The 24,363-nt window shown below is 35.7% G+C and overlaps 1 protein-coding gene across 1 annotated transcript in view; it reads left to right on the top strand.

Moving 5' to 3' along the window:
- Positions 1–23,003, top strand: part of LOC18447960 (proteasome subunit alpha type-7) — a 28,604-nt gene extending 5,601 nt beyond the window's left edge. The window contains exons 2-4 of the mRNA XM_006858043.4: positions 1,537–1,740; positions 17,806–18,220; positions 22,581–23,003. Coding sequence (XP_006858105.1) covers positions 1,568–1,740; positions 17,806–18,220; positions 22,581–22,739 — 747 coding nt within the window. The 5' untranslated portion in view covers positions 1,537–1,567 and the 3' untranslated portion in view covers positions 22,740–23,003. The remainder of the gene's footprint in view (positions 1–1,536; positions 1,741–17,805; positions 18,221–22,580) is intronic.
- The last annotated feature ends 1,360 nt before the right edge of the window (positions 23,004–24,363 follow it).

Here is a 24,363-nt window from a genome sequence, read left to right as displayed (position 1 = left end):
GTGGCTCAGATCCCTATCTACCAGGCTATTAAATTTTAATAAAAATTCAGGGCGTTCCTTTGAATTATTATAGTAAAAAATTAAGGATTTTTCTTTCATTTATTATGATATTTCTATTATTTGCTAATGTGAATTGTAGATGAAACATCAAGTATAACTCTTGTTTTTTTTTTTAAGTCTCATTTTTGTAAATTCACATGTAAGTATTTACTATTTATTTCTTTTATTTAATTTAACCCATCAAATTATGAATTCAATAGTTATTTTGGATTTTATTTATTTTTGATGGAATTTTTTATGTATAACATAAATTTCGTTTTGATATTAATGGTAAAACTATTATTACATATAACCTGTTTGTTTCTTTTTTTTTGGAACGGACTTTTATCGCTATCATAAATGTGCAGTATGTTTTTCTTATTCTAATTTATTATAGTTATATAATCATCATCATCATCATTTAAGCTTTTTCTCAACTCAGTTGGGGTCGGCTACACGAATCCTGGTCATCATGTAAGCCTTTTCTCAATTAATTGGTAGTATCACTCATCAATAATAATAAACTATTCAAGATAATTATATAAATCAATTAATTATCAATATTTCAAGTAAATATTGCTTATTCTATTATAATAGTATGTGATAAATATATAAATCTAGTGATAAATAATGGAATTTTTATTTTTTATATCAATTAATAATATTTGTCAAAAATAGTTAACAAAATAATAATTAATCATTTTGATTATATTAAAAACAATTAATAATCGAATGATGCCTTCTTGAAAATGTGATTTCAAAATGAAAAATTATTCAATTATAAGTATATCAGATCACGTGCATAACACTAGTATTGCTAGTACAAGTAGGTCACAACCCATTCGGTCTGTCAAATTTTAAAATGGTTGGCCATAAGTGTGTCATTAATTAGACTCAAAGTTTTAAAAAACTGAGAATGGGGTTGGGTTGCGTTGGGTTGGTGGTAGCACCACTTGTGCCCCAGCTAAGATTTAGGCTTCCATTCTCACCTAACGCATTAAAAAATATATAACGATTTCAAAAAACGGGTAGGGGCTCGTCATCCCCACTAAAGTATAAAAAAAAGAAGTTTTAGAAAAAGTATTGGACTTTGTGACATATCTCAAGCCATCCAATTTGACAATGGCTAGTAGTAATTATGACCTTGAAACAAAGATAAATGGTCGTACAATCCCATTTTAAAAATAGAGATGATCTACAAGGAGATCATTTATTTTTATTACAAGGTCACACCTATTCCCACTTATTAGGTGTCAAATTGGGTGGATTGGGGCAAGCTATGAAGTCTAAGAATTTTTTGGGAACTTTGTGCCTGTTCACTGACACTCTTACAATCACCTATTTTGAAATTTAAGGGTTAAGAATGATTGTGACCTTCTTGTACAAAAGATAAATGCCTATTTGTATACTTTTCCTTACAAAATAATATTGGGTATTTTTTTTTTCTTGAAAAAAGAAATTTAAGGGTTAATAATTTTTTTTTTTTAATTTCTCCAGAGAGTGATAGAGAGAGAAAGAAAGAGGAAGTATGGCTAGATATGATCGTGCGATCACTGTATTCTCCCCGGATGGGCATCTGTTTCAGGTGGAGTATGCCCTAGAAGCTGTCCGCAAGGGAAACGCTGTGGTAGGTGTTAGGGGCACCGACAACATTGTCCTTGGCGTCGAGAAAAAGTCCACTGCTAAGCTACAAGACTCTCGGTAGGTTATCTGATCTCTTTTTCGTTCTTGTTTTCTCTCTTTGCTTTGCTCGTATAAGTTTATTTCTTTCTTTTGCCTATTGAATTGCACCATGTTTCGAATCTCCCTGCTTTGTCATGATTTTCATCTCTCTCTTGCTTTTTACTTGATTGTTGGGGATTTTTTCAGTCATTCTATAGGAATTTATTATGCATCAATTGACTTCTACTTGATTGTTGGATTTCATTGATTTGATTTAGATTTCTTATTATTATGGTTTTCTTCTTCATCACCTTCTTCTTTTGTGCATTGTTTCTAATGTATTCACTTGGGAGTAATTTTCTTCCTGAAGTTTTACCTTTTGAAGTGCATGCGTGTTTGTGTAAGAGTTTTAGGAATTCATTATATTTTTTATGCATGAATAAAGGATGTTTAAATATTTTTTGTGGTGTAAGATTAGATTCCACTATCAAATTAAGTTCTTTGATGGATTTGCAGATTATGGAACTTATGTTTTTTTTTTTTCTTTGGAATTTGATGAGATCTATGAGATTCTACTTTATATTGTGTACTGGGTGTCTGCAACATTAAATAAATAAAGGAATGTATTGGTTCACCTGTTTGATGTTGCTAAAATGCAACAAGGAGAGGTAAATTTCTAATTTCCTTGAATTTCAAAGAATAACAAATAGCCTTCAACTTGTTTCTCTAAATTGTGATAGTGAATATCTGAAGGAACGTAAACATGTAAAATGCATGACAACTAGTAAGAATATCAGCATGTGGTCAGTTCAAAACGGTCAAGGATTTGTTTAGACTGACGTAGAACGACTATGTGCAGTAAGTAAATTTCTCAGAAGCTTTGTTATTTGTCAGATTGTCAGAGATAGTGGTTTATATGAGATAGACAGAGAAGGTAGGGGGAGATTGTGGGACAAAGTGGGGTTCTATATGATATAGAGAGAGGAGGTAAGGGGAGATTGGGAAACAAAATGGGGTTTTATATGATATATTTAGAGAGAAGGTAGAGCTCTTGCATATTTTTAATTGATATTTTAACTCTATTGCAAAATAAAAAATTGACATGTACAAAAATGTTGTCATTGTCAAAACCAAGATCGGAACAACATAATGTATGAAAAAATCGAAACTATAATGGGCCATTTGGGTATGTGGAAATCTATTACGTGACAATAGATTATAAAGAAATGTGACATTTACACTGTTCGGGTACACTTTAATAGTAAGGAAATGAAAAGACATTACGCGAGATTACCCGAGATTTAGAAAATCCTTTGCGCGCGGTAAGGAGTGAAAAATCTATTACGAGGTTGATGGATAATCTTTGGAAATCTTTCGCGTGCGTCTCTTTGCCCTATCCCTACTTAAAATAACATTTCTCTCTCTCAAGTATACGTTGTATTGTATAATTATTAAAGTAAGTAGAAAGTGAAAGTAGGGGATATGAAAAGGGGAATCTAAATTGATTTGAACATATGTACGAGGACAATTTTCTACTGCAATCATAATAAAAAATTTCTGCATCCCTCTATCCCCAATTTGGGTTGTTGCCCTCATCTGACTCTCATATGAAAACAAAATTTTTTAATATTTGGTAAGTGAAACTTAGGCGAAATCTAAATTGATTTGAATAGTTGTAGACTTTGATGAGGGACAATTTTCTACTGCAATCATAATAAAATTTTTTCTAGGTCCCTCTATCCCAAATTTGGGTTGTAGCCCACCATCAGCTCTCGTATAAAAAAAAAAAAAAATTTGTAATCGATGAGAAATTACGCAACACAATCATAATAAAAAATTTCACACAACATAATCCTCATAAGAGATTAGTAAAAGCTCAATTGAAATAAGATAACCTCTTTAGTCTCCTCCAATGCTTCAAAATTTTATACTGCAATTACCAAAACTTCTAGTTTACTAATCAAACTTCTTCCCATTTTTTAACTTGTGTCATAAAGATTTTGATTTTGGTATCATAAATTTATTGTTTATTTGAAATTATATATAGAGGCATTTGAAAGGCTTCTATACAAAATAAATAAAAATAAGGTTTATCACAATAAAATCATGTTATTCCAATCATATTATTCCAATGACTTATCATGTTGAAACTAAAGTCTAATCATGTTAGATATTTCTTTCAGATAGCCAGACAATAGCAATGTATTTCTCAAGTTGCATCTAAATACTGCTCAAACAGTGACAATCCATTTGTAGGTAATGTATTACCCACGTAATATATTTCACAGACTATATTTCCAGGTATCCAAACCGCACCTAAGGGAAAATGCGTTGCGAACAATTCTAGCCTATAGATTCCCTCTTTTGTTTCTCTCCTGTTACGCTCAAAGGTTTCTTGTAAGCGTATAGATCTGTCAAAACATTCATCAAAGTAGTGAACCTCGCAACAATATTCTAAATTGTGATAGTGAATATCTGAAGGAACCTATGGGTGTATGCAAACATGTAAAATGCATGACAGCTAATAGCAATATCATCATTTGGGCAGTTAAAAAAGTTCAAGGATTTGTTTAGAATGACGTAAAACAACTATTTGCAGTTAGGAAATTTCTCACAAGCTTTGCTAGTTGTGAGATTGTGAGAGAAAGTGGGGTTTTATATGATATAGAGAGAGAAGGTAGGGGGAGATTGTGAGAGAAAGTGGGGTTTTATATGATGTAAAGAGAGGAGGTAGGGGAGATTGTGAGAGAAAGTGGGGTTTTGTATGATATAGAGAGAGAAGGTAGTGCTATTGCATATTTTTGATTGATAGTTTAACTCTATTGCAAAATAAAAAACTGACATGTACAAAAATGTTGTCATTGTCAAGACAAAGCTCGGAGCAACATGATCAATAAAAACCCTGAAACTATAAGGGCAAATGCGTTTTAAACATTTCTAGCCTATAGATTCTCTCTTTTACTTCTCTCCAGTTATGCTAGAACGTTGCTTGTAAGCTTATACATCTGTCAAACTATTCCTCAAAGTAGTGAGCCATCCCAACAAGATCGGTGTTTCTTCCCTTGCCATGAGATAACATTGGCTGTCAACCTCCCCAATGATTTCTTGTCACCTTGGATAAGAGCAATATGATGATGTTACTTTCATTGGAGTCAGTCGATTCAGTAATCCTTAGCATGTGATTGTAGACTCTCCCATATGGTTTCAAAATACTCTACCAATACTAGGATGGCCTGGGTTTCTTGTTGAGCGACCATCAAAATTAAGTCTGGTGATAGCTTTTTGAGAGGGTACCCAATCGCTTGTTCTAGTTTGTCTTGTTCTTATAATTCAAATCAGGGAGTGCCACTGGTTTGTAAGGTATGATGTTGAGATACCTCATGATTCCTTTCTGGTGAGTGTCCATGTTATGCGTTGAGCTGTTGTACATTCTACGATCTTAGAGGTGTTGAGGTACTACTTTCAATTTTCCTTTTGTTTCTATCTGTTCACAAAGTCCAACAAATAGCAGCCATGCATAGTCTCCATGGAATTTGTTATCTTAAAGGAAAGGGTTGGAAAACCCATTCTTTGAATAGGGCATCTACAGTATCCAGTGTTATCCAAGAGAGCGCAAAGAGTTCCAAAAATTGTGCCTTAACCTCCCTTACAGTATCATAAAGTAGGAGGAGGTGATCAACCATTTCTTTGTGGGTTTGGCACATGATACATGTTCTAGGGATTTGTAAACCCCTATGTTGCATATGATCTATGGTAAGCTGCATGTCAAGAATGGCAAGCGGAGCAAAGGCTTAGGCACGAGGTGGCGCCTTTAAAAGCCCATGACACAATGTTTTGCTGTATGTTTGGATCCCAAATACTGTTAAAACTCCTTTACTGTGAGGGTACCAAATGATGTGATTTTTAGTAGTTTTGGGCCGCATGGTCTTTGAGATTCCTTGGAAGCCCCTTCATACATATTAGTAATATAGGATTTGGGTTCTTCTTCGATGGCAAAAAGTTTTGGAGAAGAGTTTGCTAGAAGGACCTACCCAATCAGAAAAAGATCTTTCGAACATCTAATATACGTTCCTTTTCTGACATAGGATCTCATTAAGGGTATATTTGGGTTGTGTGAAAGCAGAAGCGTGTGTTTGGTTTGTGTGAAAGCAGTCACCATGTAACTGTTTTCAGATGAAGCCTACATTACACATGTTTGGTTTGCACAAAATACCCAAAAACACATCACATATGAAAAGTTTTAGCACAGAGTAGCATGTTCCATATGAATACAACTCCTCGCCACAATAGTTGTGGCAACTTTTTGTGAAACCAATTCGTAGCAGACCCAATTTTTGACATTAATATCCCCTCAAATATTTGACAGGTCTGCCTGAACATGACCCTCGCCTCTCTCTCTCACCTTCACATAAGTAGTGCTAGCAATGGGCTGGCTTGGGCCTGGGTTCGTATAGGGCTGGCCCCCACTTGGCCGAAGGGACCTTGGCCTAGGCTCAGCCCGGCCCAGCTCTCGGGTCACTTTTTTTGGCTCAGATCCTTGTTTTTAAATGCCAGGACAACTAGGCTGGGCCGGGCCTTACATGCAAACAATGTCTCTCTCTCTCTCTGATCTCTAAACCCTTGCTCAACGCTCCCCTAGAACTAGTAATGAACCAGTAGGCTTGAGCCAGACCGACCTTGAAAAGTTAGGGCTAGGAGCACAAAATTTGGCCCGAGGGTGGGCTGATTTGGACCTAGGCCATGGCCATGATAGGCCGGTGAAGTTCGGTCCATCCATGCCCCTTGTCCTTATTCGATTCTTTTGGTTTTTCTTTTGTTATAGTTACCTAGGGCTAGGTCGGGCTTGTATGACTTAGGCTGGCCCTATGGAGGCTAGGGTCGGGCCTGACCAGTTGCCAGCCATACACTCTCCCATGTATCTCTCTTCTCTTCTCTCTCGCAGTCAAACGTACGAAATTGATTACACAAAGTTTTCCGCACATGTTGACCAAATGTGGGATACAATAGGCTTGAGAAACTCCTTCGTGTGAACTGTTTGCATATGTAAATAGTTTTCCATTAGCAATCTGTTTCACGCGAAGAAAACACCCAAGTTCGAAAATTTGTCTAGAGTGGGGAGAATTCCTTTACATGGACCTAAAACCTTGCTCCAACAGTGTTCAATGCCTAAGCCTTGTTGTACTTCTCCAACCTTCAAGCCTTCTAAGACCGACTGAGGGCCGTGCAACGAAATGGTATTTATGCTTGTTTGATCTTCTCTAAAGAATCTACCCCTGTCATGCAATTCATTTTGTCTTGGACCGCCATAGGCATCTTGAACATTGAAATATGATAGAGCATCTGGAGAATTTATTTTCCGCCTTGTACATCCCATCTTTTTGTTTAGGGAAAATTTTCCAAATACCCATGAGAGACAAACCATTTAACATTCTACCTATTTCTTTTTCTTTAATTTCAAAATATCCATAGAAAAACACATGATTATGAGCTGGAATAGTTTGCAAATGGGTAAAATGTTCGATAGTTTCTTTCCTATTGGTATTTTGATAAATTTCCCTTTTGTTTATTATATTGACATCCATTCTAAAGTTAGGGCTTGCAACAGGCCAGGCGTGCGCTGACCTAGCCCTGGCCCAAGCCCGAGCACAAGCCCGGTCCAGTTGTTTATAGAGTCAGCTAGGGCTTAGCTTAGCCCAAACTGGGCCAAAGGGGTCCTTGCCCAGATCCGGCCTTGGACTTATCCGGTTCGAGCCTACTAGAGAGTCGAATGAAAATAAAATAAAAATAAGGGAAAAAATAGGGCCAAGTCATGTTGGATGAGGCCCACCCTGGTCCTGGTCCTGGCCCTGGCCAGCCCTCTGGCTCTGGTGGCTTGGCGCTTGGGCCACATTTTGTAGTCTAGGCCCTAGTTTTTTTTTGAGCCAAGCCAAATTGGGGGGGGGGGGGGGCACACCTAGTCCATTGCCAACCTAGCGCAAACCTAGTAGCTTGGAGCTAGGGTTTAGCAAAGAAGACGATAGGGAAGATCCAACATCATCATCATCATTGTCAAAGCTTTTTCCCAACTAATTGGGGTCGGCTACATGACTCCTGCTCCACCTTTCTGCCCTATTAAAAGAGACATCTTATATTCCGAATTCATGAGAAGTTCTGACGAAGTATTATGTTGGCTGCCTACTTAACACAACCCACCCCCTTTACCCGGGCTTGGGATGGGTTAAGGGAAAGTTTAAGGTCCTCACCCTTCTTAGACCAAGATAGGGAAGATCCAAAATTAGAAAGAGATGCAAAACACAAAGATAAAAGGAGCACTAGTTGCTCGAGGGTTTTGAATAAAGTCGATAACAAGATGCTTCATTATGCTTGAGTACATCCCTCACATAAGAAAACCCTAAACAAGACTTAATCATAGCCATCCATTTAATCTAATCAAGGGCATTCGTTATAAAAGGCTTTAAGTGAATCCAAAGACGTACTACTTATGTGGCTTAAGAAATAAATAAAAGACAAAAGGATAAACTCAGTGACTATTTTACCCATATATGATCTCTCTTGTAAACTTTAAGCTTGTCTGTTTTATCTAGATACTCAAGAGTAGTATTTTGAACTGCATCACAACCCTATATATGGTCCCTATTTTGGGTATGCATGTATTGAGCAACTAGCCTTGTAGGTTGCCATTTTTTGATAATGATTCCAATTATAATTTGTAATACAAGTTCTATACATATATATATATATATATATATATATATATATATATAAAATACTTAAAAACACTCATGAGTGAACTTCTCTAGTCTCACTCATTGCTCATCACTGTCTAAAGTCCATTAGACGGTCATGATGATCTGATAGGTTACGAATCGGGTTAACCTTAAATTTTTGTGTGTCTTAGTGAGGCATACCTAAGTAAAATATAATAAATAATTCAATTTAAAAATAAAACTGATCCCTATGAATATTTCAGGGGTATTTTTGCCATTTGATTTTAATAGTTTATTTTTGTGTGAGATGGTTAGATGTATATGCCCCAAATTTTAGATAAATCGGATTTGTAGAAAAATATTAAAAAGGTGTGGTTTGCATAAGGTTGCAACCTTAAACAGCCAAACTAAGGTGCCCCACCAAATTTTATCATAAGATCTAATTTTGGTGTAAAAATTCGTACGATGGCTCGAGAATCCAATTTTATCTCTAATTCTAAAATTTTAGATTCCAAAAATGGTTTTAATCAAGTAGATCTATAAACACATGAAAATCTTGAAAAGGGATGGTTCAAATATTGTGTTACAAGATGCATTATTTTTGGGAATCGAAGTCTTCTAACCCCTTCCCCCCCCAAATTGTGTGAAATGGTTAGATGTATATGCCCCAAATTTTAGATAAATCGGATTTGTAGAAAAATATTAAAAGGTGTGGTTTGCATAAGGTTGCAACCTTAAACAACTAAACTAAGGTGCACCACCAAATTTTATCATAAGATCTAATTTTGGTGTAAAAATTTGAACGATGGCTCGAGAATCCATTTTTATCTCTAATTCTAAAATTTTAGATTCCAAAAATGGTTTTAATCAAGTGGATCTATAAACACATGAAAATCTTGAAAAGGGATGGTTCAAATAATGTGTTACAAGTTGCATTATTTTTGGGAATCGAAGTCTTCCACCCCCACCCCCCTGCCCCCCCCCCCTTCCATGTTCATGCATCTCAATGGAGAGATGATCAAAACAGCCTTTTACGATAGATTTTTAAGTGCACCTTATTTCTACATCTTATGGTTGCAACCTTTTTGTAGACACCCCCCTCGCAATTATGGCTAAGGGAACTCTTAAAACTCAGTTTTTGCTAAGATTTGAGCAGATCTTATCCCAGAGATCTACGCAGATCGGAGTAAACACTTGTATAAACTTTTTCCATATTAAAATTCAAATACTAGTGGATGGTCATGGTTGTCTAGACTTTGGTTGGTGATAAGTCATGAGTACAAATTCACTCATAAGTGTTTGTAAGTGCTATCCATATATATATATATATATATATATATATATATATATATATATATATATATATATATATATATATATATATATGTGTGTGTGTGTGTGTGTGTGTGTGCGTGTGTGTGTGTGTGTGATATGTTAGGGTGCTTACACTTCAGAGCATTTTGTAATTGTACTCAACAAATTTTCGACACTTATATACCCTTATTTTATAATACAATATTATTTTAGTAAGGGTATTTTTTAAGTAAGGGTATTTTTTTTAAAATACATTAATGTTTTTTAGTAAGAGTGATGTCACACTCGATGTGGTTGACATGACGTCGCACCCCTCCTAATGACAAAAAATACCTTTATGAGTTACAGAGAGAGAGAGAGATAGAGAGAGTAGATTTGGGTTTTTGAGCTAGAGAAAGAGAGTAGTTTTATGAGTTAGAGAGACAGAGTAAATTTCGGGTTTATGAGGTTTCACGGTGTGGGTTGTTGGGTCACATGGTGGGGTTTGTACGGGGTGAGAGAACCGCACTTTCATACAAAAAAAACTCAAGTCCGACTTGAATTTTTTTTTACAGTAACTTTTACCTTGAGACTGCAGAAATTTTTATTTCAATAAAAAAATATAGTAAAATCTTGTGGTTGTCTAAACGATACAAATCTATTTCACATGATTTTTGGATTGCAATCCAAAAATATTGCAATTTTGGGTACATCCAAACTAGCACTTGAATTTTATAATTAAAATTGAAAATATATTTTAAGTCTATCACAAAGATTCCAGTATTGAAACGACATTTCTCGATACTATTTGAAGGTGCGCTTTATTTTGATTGTTTAGAGCTCGGCTCTATACAATAGGGCTTAGGAATCTTGTAAGAGTTGGCATGATTGCTGCACATGGAGCATTTGGTTGTTCATTGTTGATTTTTTTTTTCTTGTGTGTTGGGTTGGGGGGGGGGTGTTGGTTGGGGGGTGTGGCAGTATTGGAGTCTGGAAAATGGGCGTTATTCCCTTGACAAAAGGCAGCTGAAAGTCTTGGCGCTCTTTGCAAGGGCTGCCTCTAATCTACATTGGATTGGTAGGGCTTAATGAATGTACTGGAAATGGCATCACCGTTGGAGATAGTTACTGTTCTTATAATAGGGGAGGTTACAGTTTTGTCACTTTCTTGGTTAAGGTTTTCTATGTCAGTATGTTGCCCTTGACATCGTTCTTTTGTTGAATGAGGTAAATTTCATTGCTGACCTCCTTGAGGGCTTTTTCCTATAATTGCTCGTAGGGTTCTTGTCTTGAGACACATTGAGAGGCCAGCTAGCTTGCGCAAAGCTGTTGAATGTGCAGTGGGTATTGGGATTGCAACTTGATTTGTGGCTTTGATTTCCTCTCAGAAATATTATCTGATAAAGGTGTGGGAAAGGTAGAATCTACACTGAACTATATAGAAAATGGTAGCAAAGCTGTCCCATTGTGATTGCTCTTGATAATTACAATCTTGCTCTAACTGCTTAAACTATTTTCTGGAGTTCTCTTATTGAGCATTTCTATATGATAAGCAGAAAGGAAATCTGGTATCATTTATTCCTCGTCTCCTTGATGGCTTCCATTTTATTGGCATTGTTTGTGACTTATGTATGCATGTCAGCTTGTATAGAGGCCTAGCCATTTTTAAAAATGTAAATGCATGGAATGCATTGTTCGAAAAAGTTGACCGCCCAGTGCTTAGGCGGTCTAGAAGGCCTGGGTGCATTGCCCAGTCCTAGGCGGCCAAACTATGCGCCCAGTCCTAGGCGGCCAAACTATGCACCCACGCGTTGGAGGCCAAACTTGGAGGCAGTCCCTGGGCGGCCGCCTAGGCGGTACATAACCTGCCTAGGTGGGAATTTGGTTTTGGATTTCATTTTGGATTTTTTAATCCTATCAGATGATGTTTTTGATTGTTTTAGCACCAGAAAACATCTCAGAGGTGGGAATTTGGAGTTTAAACAATCAAAGTAAGTGCAAAACTTTAATTTTTAGATGGGTGCAGTTGACATACGGATGCATTCGTAGGTGTAGAGGTAAGGTGCACCTTCAAATTCTATCATGGTATATAATTTTGATGTAAAATGTTCTTAGGATTATCTCAAAATCTATTTTTATATCTAATTACAAAATTTTAAATTTTAAAAATGGTTAAAATCATGTAGATTTATAAACATACAAAAATCGTGAAAATGGACGTGTAGATAATATGTTGTAAAATGCAATATTTTTGGGACTTAAAATCTTTTTATTTTTCATATTCATACATCTCGATGTCGAGATGATCAATAAAAGGGTTTTTCAACATTAAAATTACATTTTTTGCTGGATTTTGAAGGGCATCCGTAGTTCTACATTATAAGGTTGCGTCCTTATATATACTTTTTCCTTTTTAGATTGCTTGTCTTATTTTGAGATGTCTTCTTCAGGATCTAATCGAAGTGGATATTCGGGTTGGGAATACGGATATAATCTGAGTCCAAATGACAAAAATTGCATTAGATGCAATGATTGTGAAAAAGATACAAATAGGGCATAAATCGGTTTAGGAAACATCTTTTCGGTATTAAGGGGGATGTTGCGCTTGTAAAAATGTTCCTGAAGCTATCAGATAGGAGATTAAGTAGTATATGAGTCATTTGAATGGATCTATTTCTGGTTCTTCTATAAGAAGTGATCCGGGTTTGATGTATAGTCATAACCAATGGTTTAAAAATTGTCGAGTCAGCATGGACTCGGGCGTTCGACACGGGAATCGATCACCCTGTGTCGATCCTAGCTCAAAGCAGGAAACTGCCTGTGTTTAGAAAGGATCTGGGCGAGTTGGCGATTTTGACGTCACGAAACGGTTTATGATGTCACAGAACGAGCGAGTCAAGCAATTTCTCTAAAAAACCGGTCATTGTACAATCGTTGCCACGTGTGATAGACCGTGAGCCTTTTTCACGCATGCAATAGAAGGTGGTATCAAGAATTCTTTTTTGGACTTCAAACTGTTTTAGGTTTCCGATGTGGGATTTTAGTAAGGTACTTAGGCTTGAAAACATAATATAATAGATCTTTTTATTATAAAAAGTAAGACAACTACTGGTGCATGGTGCAGTCGGTTATCATGTCCTTTTCCTTCTCAAGAGGTTCCTAGTTCGAACCTCGGCAACCACTATCTTAATTTTTTGTCAAAAAAAAAAGGTTACCATGACAAAAAAATAAAAGTTTCCTTGATAAAAAAAATAAAAGTAATGACAAAAAAATAAAAATTACCTTGACAAAAAAATAAATTTTTCTCAAAAATAAAATAAAAGTTCCGTTGAAAACAAAAAGTTACCTTGACAAAAAAATAAAAGTTATGACAAAAAAATAAAAGTTACCTTGACAAAAAAATAACAGTTATGACAAAAAAATATAAGTTACCTTGACAACAAAATTATTTTTTGTCAAAAAATAAAAATAAAACTTACCTTGACAAAAACAAAGTTATGACAAAAAAATAAAATTTACCTTGACAAAAAAATAAAAGTTATGACCAAAAAAATTAAAATTGCCTTGACAAAAATAATAACAAAAATAATAAAAAAAAATAAAGGTAACTTTTATTTTTTTGTCAAGATAAGTTTTATTTTATTTTTTTTAAAAAAAAGTATTTTTTTTGCCTAGGTAACTTTTTTTTTTTTGTCATAACTTTTATTTTTTTGTCTAGGTAAGTTGTATTTTGTTTTTGAGAAAAAATTATTTTTTTGTCAAGGTTAGTTTTATTGTTTTTTGTCATACTTTTTATTTTTTTTCTAGATAAATTCTATGTTTTTTTGTCATAACTTTTGTTTTTTTTGTCAGGGTAACTTTTATTTTTTTTTGACAAAAAATTATTTTTTGTCAAGGTAACTTTTATTTATTTTTGTCAAAGTAATTTTTATTTTTTTCTAAAAATTTATTTTTTTCTGAAGATAATTTTTTTTTTTTGTTGTCATGACTCTTATTTTATTTTCAAGGTATCTTTTGTTTTATTTTTTGACAAAAAAATAACCTTGTTTTTTTTTGACAAAAAACTAAAAAGATGGTGGCTGCCCAGGTTCGAACTAGGATCATCTTGAAAGTGTTCTTCTAGAAGTGGTGATTTGGGTTAGAAGTATGGTTATAAACTGAATCCGAATGAAAAATATCGTATTAAATGTAATTATTGTAGAAATGATACTAATTGGGGCATTTACTGGATTAAAAAACACCTTGTCGGTATTAAGGGGGATGTTGCCCTATGTAAAAATATTCTCGAGGCTACCAGGGAGGAGTTTATACAATATTTGAATTAAGGGAAACACAAAAAGATAGACAATGGTAGAGTAACCAAGACTCCTAAGGCCTAATTTGTGCATACTAGTAAGAGAGAGGTAGAAGAAGAGGAGGAGGAAGATGCAAATTCAGAATAAATCGAGGAAGACGAGCATCATATTGAAGAGGGAGATGACTCTGATGATGATGGCCTCAAATCTTATGCATATGATGGGGCTTACCCTATTCCTTCTGATGATGATGATGATGATTTCTGAAGACTCTTGGTGTTAACTGTTGAGTGTTGACTATTGTGTCTTAGTCTGTATATTTCTGAATTTCTGTATATTTTATGTTTCTTATTTTTAGTGTCTGCTTTATAGTTTCTAGTTCAACTATGTAACTTTTATGTGTACAATCTACAATTTATTATTAGACTATCAATGTATGCTTGTATGGTTTACTGTTTTAGCGTTGTATGAAAATATGGATTCTGGTCTTATGGATTATCAAAGTTCACGACTTCTATCTTTTTTTTTTTGGATTGGGCCACCCAGGTTTTGGGTGCCCGCCCAGGCGCTGGACGGTGCGAACCGGCACGGTCGCTTGGGTGCCTCCTTGCGCTTTTTTAAAGACTGATGTTATGTATCTGTATTTGCATATATTTGTGTATGTCTATGTCTTTTGCCCTGTAGATTTTTGTTAACTTTGAAACTAGATGTTTCATGGTCAGGTTGAACTTATTTGTACACTGAATCAAACAAATTAGGTCATTTAGTTATTCACTAAGGGTGTGTTTGAATGGATCATGTATGCCACAACATTGTACTGTGGGTGTTTGGTGTGGCCCCGGATATATGGTAATCACTATTTTTTGGCATGAGCGCGAAACTACTGTAAGGTGTTTTATGCGGATGCCCTGTGGAGCGGCTTGGTCCAAGGACTAGTGGTCCAGTCACAAAATTGCTCTAACATGTATTTTGTATGTTCAATTAGCTAGGTCTTCTCTCTGAAGAGCTTCTGCTGTTGGTGGCTCCGTGGAGTAGGCAAACATGGTTCACACTCTTTAGAAGCAAATACCCCTTCTCAGACCTTACCATTGGATGTGTAAATGACAACATGGAACATTTGGTATAAATCATGTTATGTTTATTGATGGAGCGCATAAGATGTGTGGCATGCAGTGTTCAAATATTCAGTCGCTCAGCCGCCTAGGCGGCCAATTGCCTAAAACGCCTAGGTGGAACCTAGATAGAGCATCTACACTGCTTATGTCTAGGCACCGGCAAGGCACTACAGTCCAAGCGGCTGCCTAGGTGCTGACTCATTGCAAGTTGTTGAGGGTGGAAAAATTCCCTCGGTTATGGTTAAAATAGTAACACCCCCCCCACCAAAAGGGGGGAAAAGGGTTTTGGGCATAGTTATCGGGAGCGCCCATGTAGGGGTTTGCTTCTGCCCTGGAATCTCGATCCCGCGCTCCAAGTGACCGGATCTCGATTTCAAGCGCTTCCTTGCTTATTCGGATCTCATATCTGGAGTTATGGAAATTTGATTCCTATTATTTGGGAACAAGGTCCCTAGTAAGCGGGATCCAGATCCACATGCCCAAGATCATGGCCACAATATCATTCGGAACCACGATTCCATCATACCAAGAATCAAGTATCCTATACCATGGGAGTGAGGTGCACCTATAAAGTTTTTTTTATTCGTGTATAGTATTCTATTGTCCTCAATTTTTCTACGACGCATGCATTTTGCAATGACATTTTTGTCCAATTTTAAAGAAAGGCAACTAGAGTAGGGGCACGATTGGAAGGAGGTTGAAAAGTTAGCCTTACAATTTTATTGTGAAGTGGGGTCACGATCAACACACTTCATTACGGTAAAAGGATGTGTTACACAATCTGTTAATGTGTTGCACAAGCTGTTAATGGTGCATTTCTAACGAAATAATGTAATATTATGTAGAAGTCTCCAAGTACAGTCGGAATGGATTACACATTGTAAACCATAATTGTATATTTTAATACTGAACTGATCATGTTGTGTTTGTGTACCATCCTTACGTGGACGTTTATCAGCTTAGGTGAGATATGAAAGGGTGATAGTGGGTGGATGGCCATTGGTTGCGGCATGTATACTGTTTGTGTGTAAAGAAAATGAATCCAAATAATGTTAAAGGACCTGCAGCCCCGAATGCTAAATACTCACACCATCTTAAACACTCAATTACTTTTCTCACCAATCTTCTAAAGTTAATCAAAGAAGGGAAAACAAAAAAAAAATGCAACCACATCCTTCATATTCATGTTTGGGATCACATTCTTGGGCATTAGGGTTAATTAGAGCACAACGTTGGTAGAAAAGATGCATAACTTATAGCACTCCACTCCTCTATCCGTTCCCCCCGCTTTCTTGCTCAGTCCCTCTATCCACCCAAGAGCCCATTATTAGCATACCAAAAAATCGAACTTGCTCCAAGTTTAATGAACTCCGGAAACCCTGATCTTAGGAACGACACATCCCTTATGGTATGGAACCCACTCCCTGCTATATAGAATTGCACCCCTTATAAGTCATGGAACTTGTTCCCTTCCCCAGACCATGTACGATGCTCGCTTTGTTGTCTAGTGAACTTAGAGATAGACTCGCTCCGCGCTCCCGTTCCCGTTCTCGTTCCCGTTCCTAGAACTCCTCACTTTTCCGTTCCAGGTAACTATGGTTTTGGGGGACATTCTAAGCCCCCAAAACCAAATCCGTGCCATCTAGAGAGATAAAAACTCCTAAAAAACCTCGATTTTGTGATTTATCGAAAGGTCGATAAATTTTGATTTTTTCGACTTCCTCCGAAATCAAAGGCAATGCTTTGTGGTGGTTTTCGGAGCTTGTAGTGGTCAATAGTGAAGACGTTTGGTGATATATAGATGAGGTTTGGGCCGACATTGTTTTCATTTTGATATTTTTAGAGCATTATTCCATTATGATACTTGAAGAAGCGTTTTGATTTTTTTTACTATAACGTATAATGTTTTGAATTATTTGATTTTTTAACTTTTGTTTCCTTTTATGATGTTTTTACGTATTTGTAGTTGAAAGATTGATTTTTTTTTTGTGATTAATTGATTATTAACTTGTTTGGAAGATGAAATTGGTCCTATATCGAACTCTCTTATGAATAATTGGTTCTTATTTTCAACAATATGTGATGTTTTGATATCCTATTAGTTTTGTTTTACTTTTTGATATTTTTACATATTTGTAGATGAAACATTTACCAATTTGGACTTATATTTTGCGAATAGTCATAAACTTTGGATGAAATTGATATTTTGTGAATATTTGATATCCAAAACCAAATCTTATGGATATTAATTAATAAATTTATTATTATAACTTATTTCTTAATTCTTATGTGAATAGTCCCTACCCGTCCCTGTTCTTAGACGTGGGCACGAGGCCATCTAGGCAGCCAGGCCCCTAAAATGCCTAGGCTTAGGTTTGGGCATTGGTGGCATGCATGTAAATAACTGCTAGGTACATAGGTATGTTAAGCAGGTGGATGCATACACACCTATGGATGTGTGTACACTATTTTTGATTTGTGCATAATTCACATTGTTTGATGTTTGAGTTCTGCCAAATTTGTTGTTCTGTGGTTCTTGTCTTTTCTCATGTGCGAAGCTACCATAATGAGTTCTTGTTGAATAATATTTTAGAGTAAAATTGCGATTCTAGACTCCAATATATCTTTATTTTTGGGCACAGGGAATGATAGAAGTCTTGTGCACTGATGACTTTTAGCTTTGCGTTTGTACAGATCTGTTCGGAAGATAGTGAGTCTTGATAACCACATTGCATTGGCCTGTGCTGGACTGAAAGCAGATGCACGGGTTTTGATCAATAGGGCACGCATTGAATGCCAAAGTCACAGGCTTACTGTTGAGGATCCTGTAACTGTTGAACACATAACACGTTATATTGCCGGTCTTCAGCAGAAGTATACTCAAAGTGGTGGTGTGAGACCATTTGGACTTTCAACTTTAATTGTGGGTTTTGACCCGCATACTGGTATTCCTTCGCTATATCAGACAGATCCTTCAGGAACATTTTCTGCCTGGAAAGCTAATGCAACTGGGAGAAACTCAAATTCAATGAGAGAGTTTCTGGAGAAAAATTACAAGGAAACTTCAAAACAAGCAACTATCAAACTGGCCATTCGTGCGCTTCTTGAAGTAAGCTGCTGTCTTTACCTTTTGATATTTTGAACAAGTCCTTATCATATTTTGCATACGTTTTTGGAAGTAAGACATCTATATGTGAATGGCATTCATGTCTGGGCTGCATCACTTGTTCACCAGAAACATGATTTCCAGGGACCAATTGTGAACACTTTGTATTATAGATTTGTTTGATAATATTGTGATCAGCTTCAGAAACTCATTAATTCGAGTTGAACCATACTTTTCTTTTTGCGAAATTCATGACTGATCTTCAACATTGTCAGGAAACTCTATTTCATAGACATGTCCTAATTAATAATACCATGTGCTGGGCAAGCATGTGGCATTTCATGGTATTCCTTGTATTTTGCTGCGCTTGTTTGGGGGTTATATAATGATACATATTTTGTTCAATTTAACAGGTGGATGCTGTGTTTGTTATTGTTTATCATTGGCATTTGATTTTCTGATTTTCTGTCATTTGATGGTGATGTTGAATGCCTTAATAAAAATTGATTTTTATGGAGAAATGCATCTTCTTCAGAAATCAAGGTATTACTATTTGTCCTGGCAAAAAATGCCGAGTCCACAAAACAATTTTCCAAGTGATATAAAACAACATTCATATATTTATGTAAGTTTTTGATTAGGCATATCTTTATGCAAGTTGTTTCTTTTGATTGCTTCTGTAGATGTTTTTGACAAGGCATATCTTTATGTAAGTTGTTTCTTTTCATTGCTTTAGTAGATGTTGTAAAGATGATTGGACTTTTGTTTGTGTAATTATTGTTACTTGTTGCTTATGCTTGATCATCATCATCGTCTGAGCTTTATCCCAATTATTTAAGGTTAGCTACACAAATCTAGTTCTGCGATTCACCATATTTTGTCTTACTACTTATATACAATGTTCTTTGGGGCCTTCCCCTTCCCTTTTAGAGCCTTCTATTTGAACCAAATCACCCCTCATAACTGATGCTATTCTAGGTCGACGCTGCACATGACTGCACCACCTAAGTTTACTTTTCTTCATTTTATCACCTATTGGAGTTATCCCTAAGTTCCCTTGAATGTATTTATTCTGAATTCTATCATTCCTTCTTTTGCTACTCATCTATGTCAACATCCTCATCGCAACTGCACTCATTCTATAGATATGTTGTTTCTTTAATGTCCAGCATTCTGTACCATAATGCATGGTAGTAGTATTTTATGGAAGTTCACATTCAATTTCATAGTATGAGATGATCACATAGGGCTCCAGAAACACATCTCCAGGGTGTTCATCCAACATTAATTCTATAAGTAATCTCTTCCTCAATCTTTCTCATGGATTATTGACCCATGATATAGAAAATAATCTCTTTTAGGTACTTTCCAGCCATCAATCTTAATTAATTCCTCATTTCTACTTCTATTATTATTAAACTTGTATTTTATATATTTAATCTTAATCCGGTTAATTTTAAAACCTTTATATTCTAAAGCATCGCTCCAGAGTTTTGAACTTTGCGTTTATGTCTTTTCTAATCTCAACAATCAAAATTATGTCATTCACAAACAAAATACACCTCGGGACCTCATCCTGTAGATGCCTAGTTAACTTGTCCATAACTAAAGCAAAGCAATATGAGCTCAACATTGACCCCTGATGTAGGCCTATTGCCACTTATAGCTTACTTGTCTCTCTACTAGTTTTCCTCATATTAGTTGGCTCCCCACCATGTAAATATATCCTTTTGAGATTCTTTCCTTTCCCAACACTCACAAAATATCGCTCTAGGTATCCTTTTCGTGTGTTTTCTCTGAATCAATAATAACCATGTGAGGTCTTTTCTCCTCTTCTTAAACATCTGAATCAATTGCCTAAGTAGGAAAATAGTCTCAATGATTGATTTCCCTATAATAAATTCAAACTGATTCTCTGATGTGCTTGTTTCATATCTTTGTCATTGCTTAGTCGCTCTGTCTTATAGTTTAGAGTGTGCCTCATAAGTTTTATCCCTCGATAGTTTGTACATTTCTGTATATCCCATTTGTTCTTGTAAATAGGTACTACAATACTTTTCTTCCATTCATCTGACATTTTCTTTATTCTTAAAATCTTGTTATAACAATTTGGTCAACCAGAAATGCCAATCTCTCCCATACACTTCCAAACATCTATTAGTCTACCTTATGGTCCTAAAGCCTGTCCTATCTTCATCTTTCGTAAAGCCTCTTGTGCTTCAGATATCTTAATCCTATGAAAGTATTTATGACCTCTGGCCTCTTTTATGTCAATGGTTTCTCATAACGCTGAGCTCCTAGAGTAGTTGTCATTTAAGAACTTCTGAAAATAGATTCTCCAGCTTTCATTGACCTCGTCATCTTCACCAACAGCATTTGATTACACATTTAACATGATTTATGTCCCTACACTTCTTCTCATTTTAACTTATGTTGTCCCCAATTTATTGTATATATCATCATATGCCATAAGCTAGCTTTATTATTTTTTTAGCATTCCTCTTGGCATTTCTATATTCTTGTAAATAATTTCTATTCCCTTGCCAAGCTTTGTAATATGGTTGCTTTTCACCAATAGCCTTTTGAACCTCATTATTCTACCACCAAGTTTACTTATATGAAATTCTTTTCCCTCTAGGTTCTCGTAAAACTTGTTTTGCCACTTTCTTAATACAATCACCCATCTCATTTCTCGGAACATTAATTTCAATCCTCAAAATTTTATTTTTAGTCTTTCATCAATTTATTCTTAAATAAGTATTTTTCTCCCTTTTTAAGTTCCACCACCTAGTTCTTATATACTCATTAATGTCACTCCTCTTCCATGTCTTAATGCAAACATCCATAACCATGAACCTATGTTGCGTGATCAAACTCTCTCGTTGGATACTTACAATCTTTGCATGATGCTTGTTCTGCCTTTTTAACTAGAAAAAAAGTCTATTAATTTTTATATGATCCGCTTTTATAAGTTATTAAATTTTCGTTCAACTTTTTAAAACAGGTGTTTGCTATTATTTGATCGTAAGCCATAGAAAAATCAAGAATAGCATAACCTCTCTCATTTCTTTCTCCAAATCCACAGCCACCATGCACACTTTCATATTCTTTGCTATTTTTTCCTACTTGACCATGTAATTCCCCTCCTAAAAGAGTTCTCTCTCCATTTGGTATTCCTTGGACTAATCCATCCATGCTTTCCTTGAATTGCATTTTCATTCTATCATCTAATTCTACCTGTGCTGCATAAGCACTAAGTTCATTAATTTCTCTCCTAAGTTTAATTAATAAGAGCCTATCACCTACTCTTTTAGCGTCTACTACTTTATCCTTTAAATCTTTGTCTATCATTATAGCTATTATTATCTTTTCCTATATACCAAAGTTGATATTCATCAATTTCTTTAGTTTTTGCTCTTTTCCACTTGAGTTCTATAATAAACAAGTTTTGTTAATGCTCATTCATTTCATTGTATCCACTAATTCTATACTCTTATCTGATAGAGTTCATACATTCCATGTGGCTAGACGAATCCTATTCTCTTGGACTAGCTTCTTTGCCCATGCTCATCCAAAATGGCATGAGAACCCTTGCATACTTATCATAGCAACCGGGCGGCATTGCGGAATGTCGCTTTTAGGGAACAGCCTAGTTCTGTTTATGCTTGATGTTGCTATAAAAATCATGGACTGGGATGCTCATGGTTGCTAGAGGTATCATGACTCATGAGGAGTGACATGACCATTTACAAGATGTACTACGAGGATTAAAGACGAGAAGTGATTAGCAACATTAAATGAGTGAAAGGGGCGAAGTGGACTTGACAATTGCCATGGCTCTTCTATTTGACACCTTACATGCTACACGTATTTTTTTTTTCTTTTCGGTTTTTTTTTTTTTTGGTACAAGGGTGGCAATGGGCCAGGTGGCCCGGCCGGGTCATACGGGCCCTAAGAAACTAGGGTCTGGGCCACAAAATGTGGCTTGAGGTCCGGGTAACCATGCTTGACGTTAGGGCCAGGATGGGCCTGTGCCAAGGTAATTTATGGGGGAAAAAACAGTAGGTGCTATTTAGCTTGTGAGTCATTTTTAACTGATATAAGTCCTCTCTCTCTCACATACACTGCATATAGTAGTCATTTTATGTGGATATTAAATTTTGTGTGGTTCTATAAATTTCTGTGTTTCCTTTTCATGTTTGGTTTGTATGTTATTTTTCATATCAAACTTGGTCTCTGAACATGATTGAAATTAATCTTCTGGTATTTTGCTGATTGACTCGTTCCATTGCTATACTAATTTGAAGATGCACCGTATCACGTTAATATTCATAATTTTTGACTGGCATATGTTGATCCTCAGGTTGTTGAAAGTGGGGGTAAAAACATAGAGATTGCAGTGATGACCAAAGAGGGACTGTGCCAACTTGAGGAATCAGAAATTGATGCTATTGTTTCAGAAATTGAAGAGGAGAAAGCAGCTGCTGAGGCTGCCAAGAAGGGCCCCCCAAAAGATACCTAACAGAATTTTGTTCCCTTCGCTTAATACTGTATTGTGGTGATTGCCTTTTTAGGTGTTTTGATTTCGTTTCTAATTAACAATTGCTTTCATTTGCTGGAGCTGGGGTACCTGCAAAGTATAACTGGCGACATTAAGTTACAGTGAGATACTTTGGTATGAATTCATTCCCCCTTCATATTCAACATTCTGTCACAAAACTTCAAAAGTTTGCACTCAGGAATTCTCAACTTGTTGCAAATAATATTACTAGTGCCCTACCCCAAATTATGAGATCTGATACAGGACATCATGGTGTTCTCATGCACCCACTGTGTGCATGCACTTTCTGTACTCGCTTTCTGTGGATCGGTCATATTTGAGGGGGGAGTGCAGAGTCTGATCTGGTTAGATTGGTCTAGATGACATTGCACAATTTAGTGGGACGATTAAGACAGCATGATGATTGCCTTTATGTGAAGGGAAAAGTTTAAATGCTGGTTTATTCAAATGTGGTCTTCTTCCAAAAAATTGGCCTAAAAGAGATGGTTTACGATTTAAAACGCAACTTATTTTAGATGTATTTTTGCTTTGAATCATAATTTTATAGTTCAAAGGAATAGCAGGTCTGATGATTTGCAAAGAATCAAGTCAGTGGTCCAAAAATAAAATATAACATAGTTATTTACATTTTTTTCCTTCGAGATTCGTGATCTTTGTGGCTGAGATTATTGACCCATGAAATTTAAATTCAAAGCATGCCTCCGTGATGAAATTTGGAAATAGTCGTCATTTAAGAAACACAGAAACCCCATCATTTTGTGAGTATTATAACACCAGTCCACAATCAATAAGGACTATATAGTTCGTGTTACGAGCATATCGTATATTTATTTCCTTGCATGGATAGAAGACAAACTTGAACTTGACTCGAATCTGAGCCACCAAGCGTGAATTTAGCTTAGGAAGCTTAACCTAGCCAAGAATACATCATGAACTACGGCAATGTACTCCATAAATATGGAATGGTTTACAATGGGATCATTTACCTGTGATACAAGGTGGTTATAATTATTTACAACCATTTGATGTGAAATTTGAAGGCTTGGATGTGTCACAATGTTCGAGAAAATTTCTTTTAAGTTTTGAGTTGGTCAATAGAATAATTGTAGCTACTCAATTTCACATCTAATAGTTAAGATTAATGTGACTACCATGTACCTAAGGTAAATGGTTTCATTCTATACTTAAATATTTATATCATGAATAAAATGCCTTTACTTTCCTGTTTGAGGTGAGGTTAAAATATTCTGGGCAAGTATATAATGAGATTATTTACTTTTGGTATAAGGTGGTCACAATTGATCTTGACCATTGGATGTGATAATAGGTGGTTGGGGTTATTTTATTGACCAAGCTCGAAGTCCAAAAGAAATTTTTTTGAACATTGTGATACATCCAAGCTATCAGATTTCACATTGAATGATTGTAAGTAATTATGATCTCAATATATGAAAGGGAAATGGTTTCATTGTATACAATCCCATATATTAATTAGTATGTAATATATTATTTTGATATATTAGATGATATAATATATAATGTATAGTGTATAAATAGTTTATTAAACAAGCTCAAGACCTCAGGC

Source organism: Amborella trichopoda, chromosome 2 (assembly GCF_054954075.1).
Source record: "Amborella trichopoda isolate Santa Cruz 75 chromosome 2, AtrichopodaSantaCruz75HAP2 v2.0, whole genome shotgun sequence".
NCBI lineage: Eukaryota > Viridiplantae > Streptophyta > Magnoliopsida > Amborellales > Amborellaceae > Amborella > Amborella trichopoda.
The sequence above is the reverse complement of the archived record's forward strand: the minus strand, read 5'-3'. Positions and strand labels throughout refer to the sequence as shown.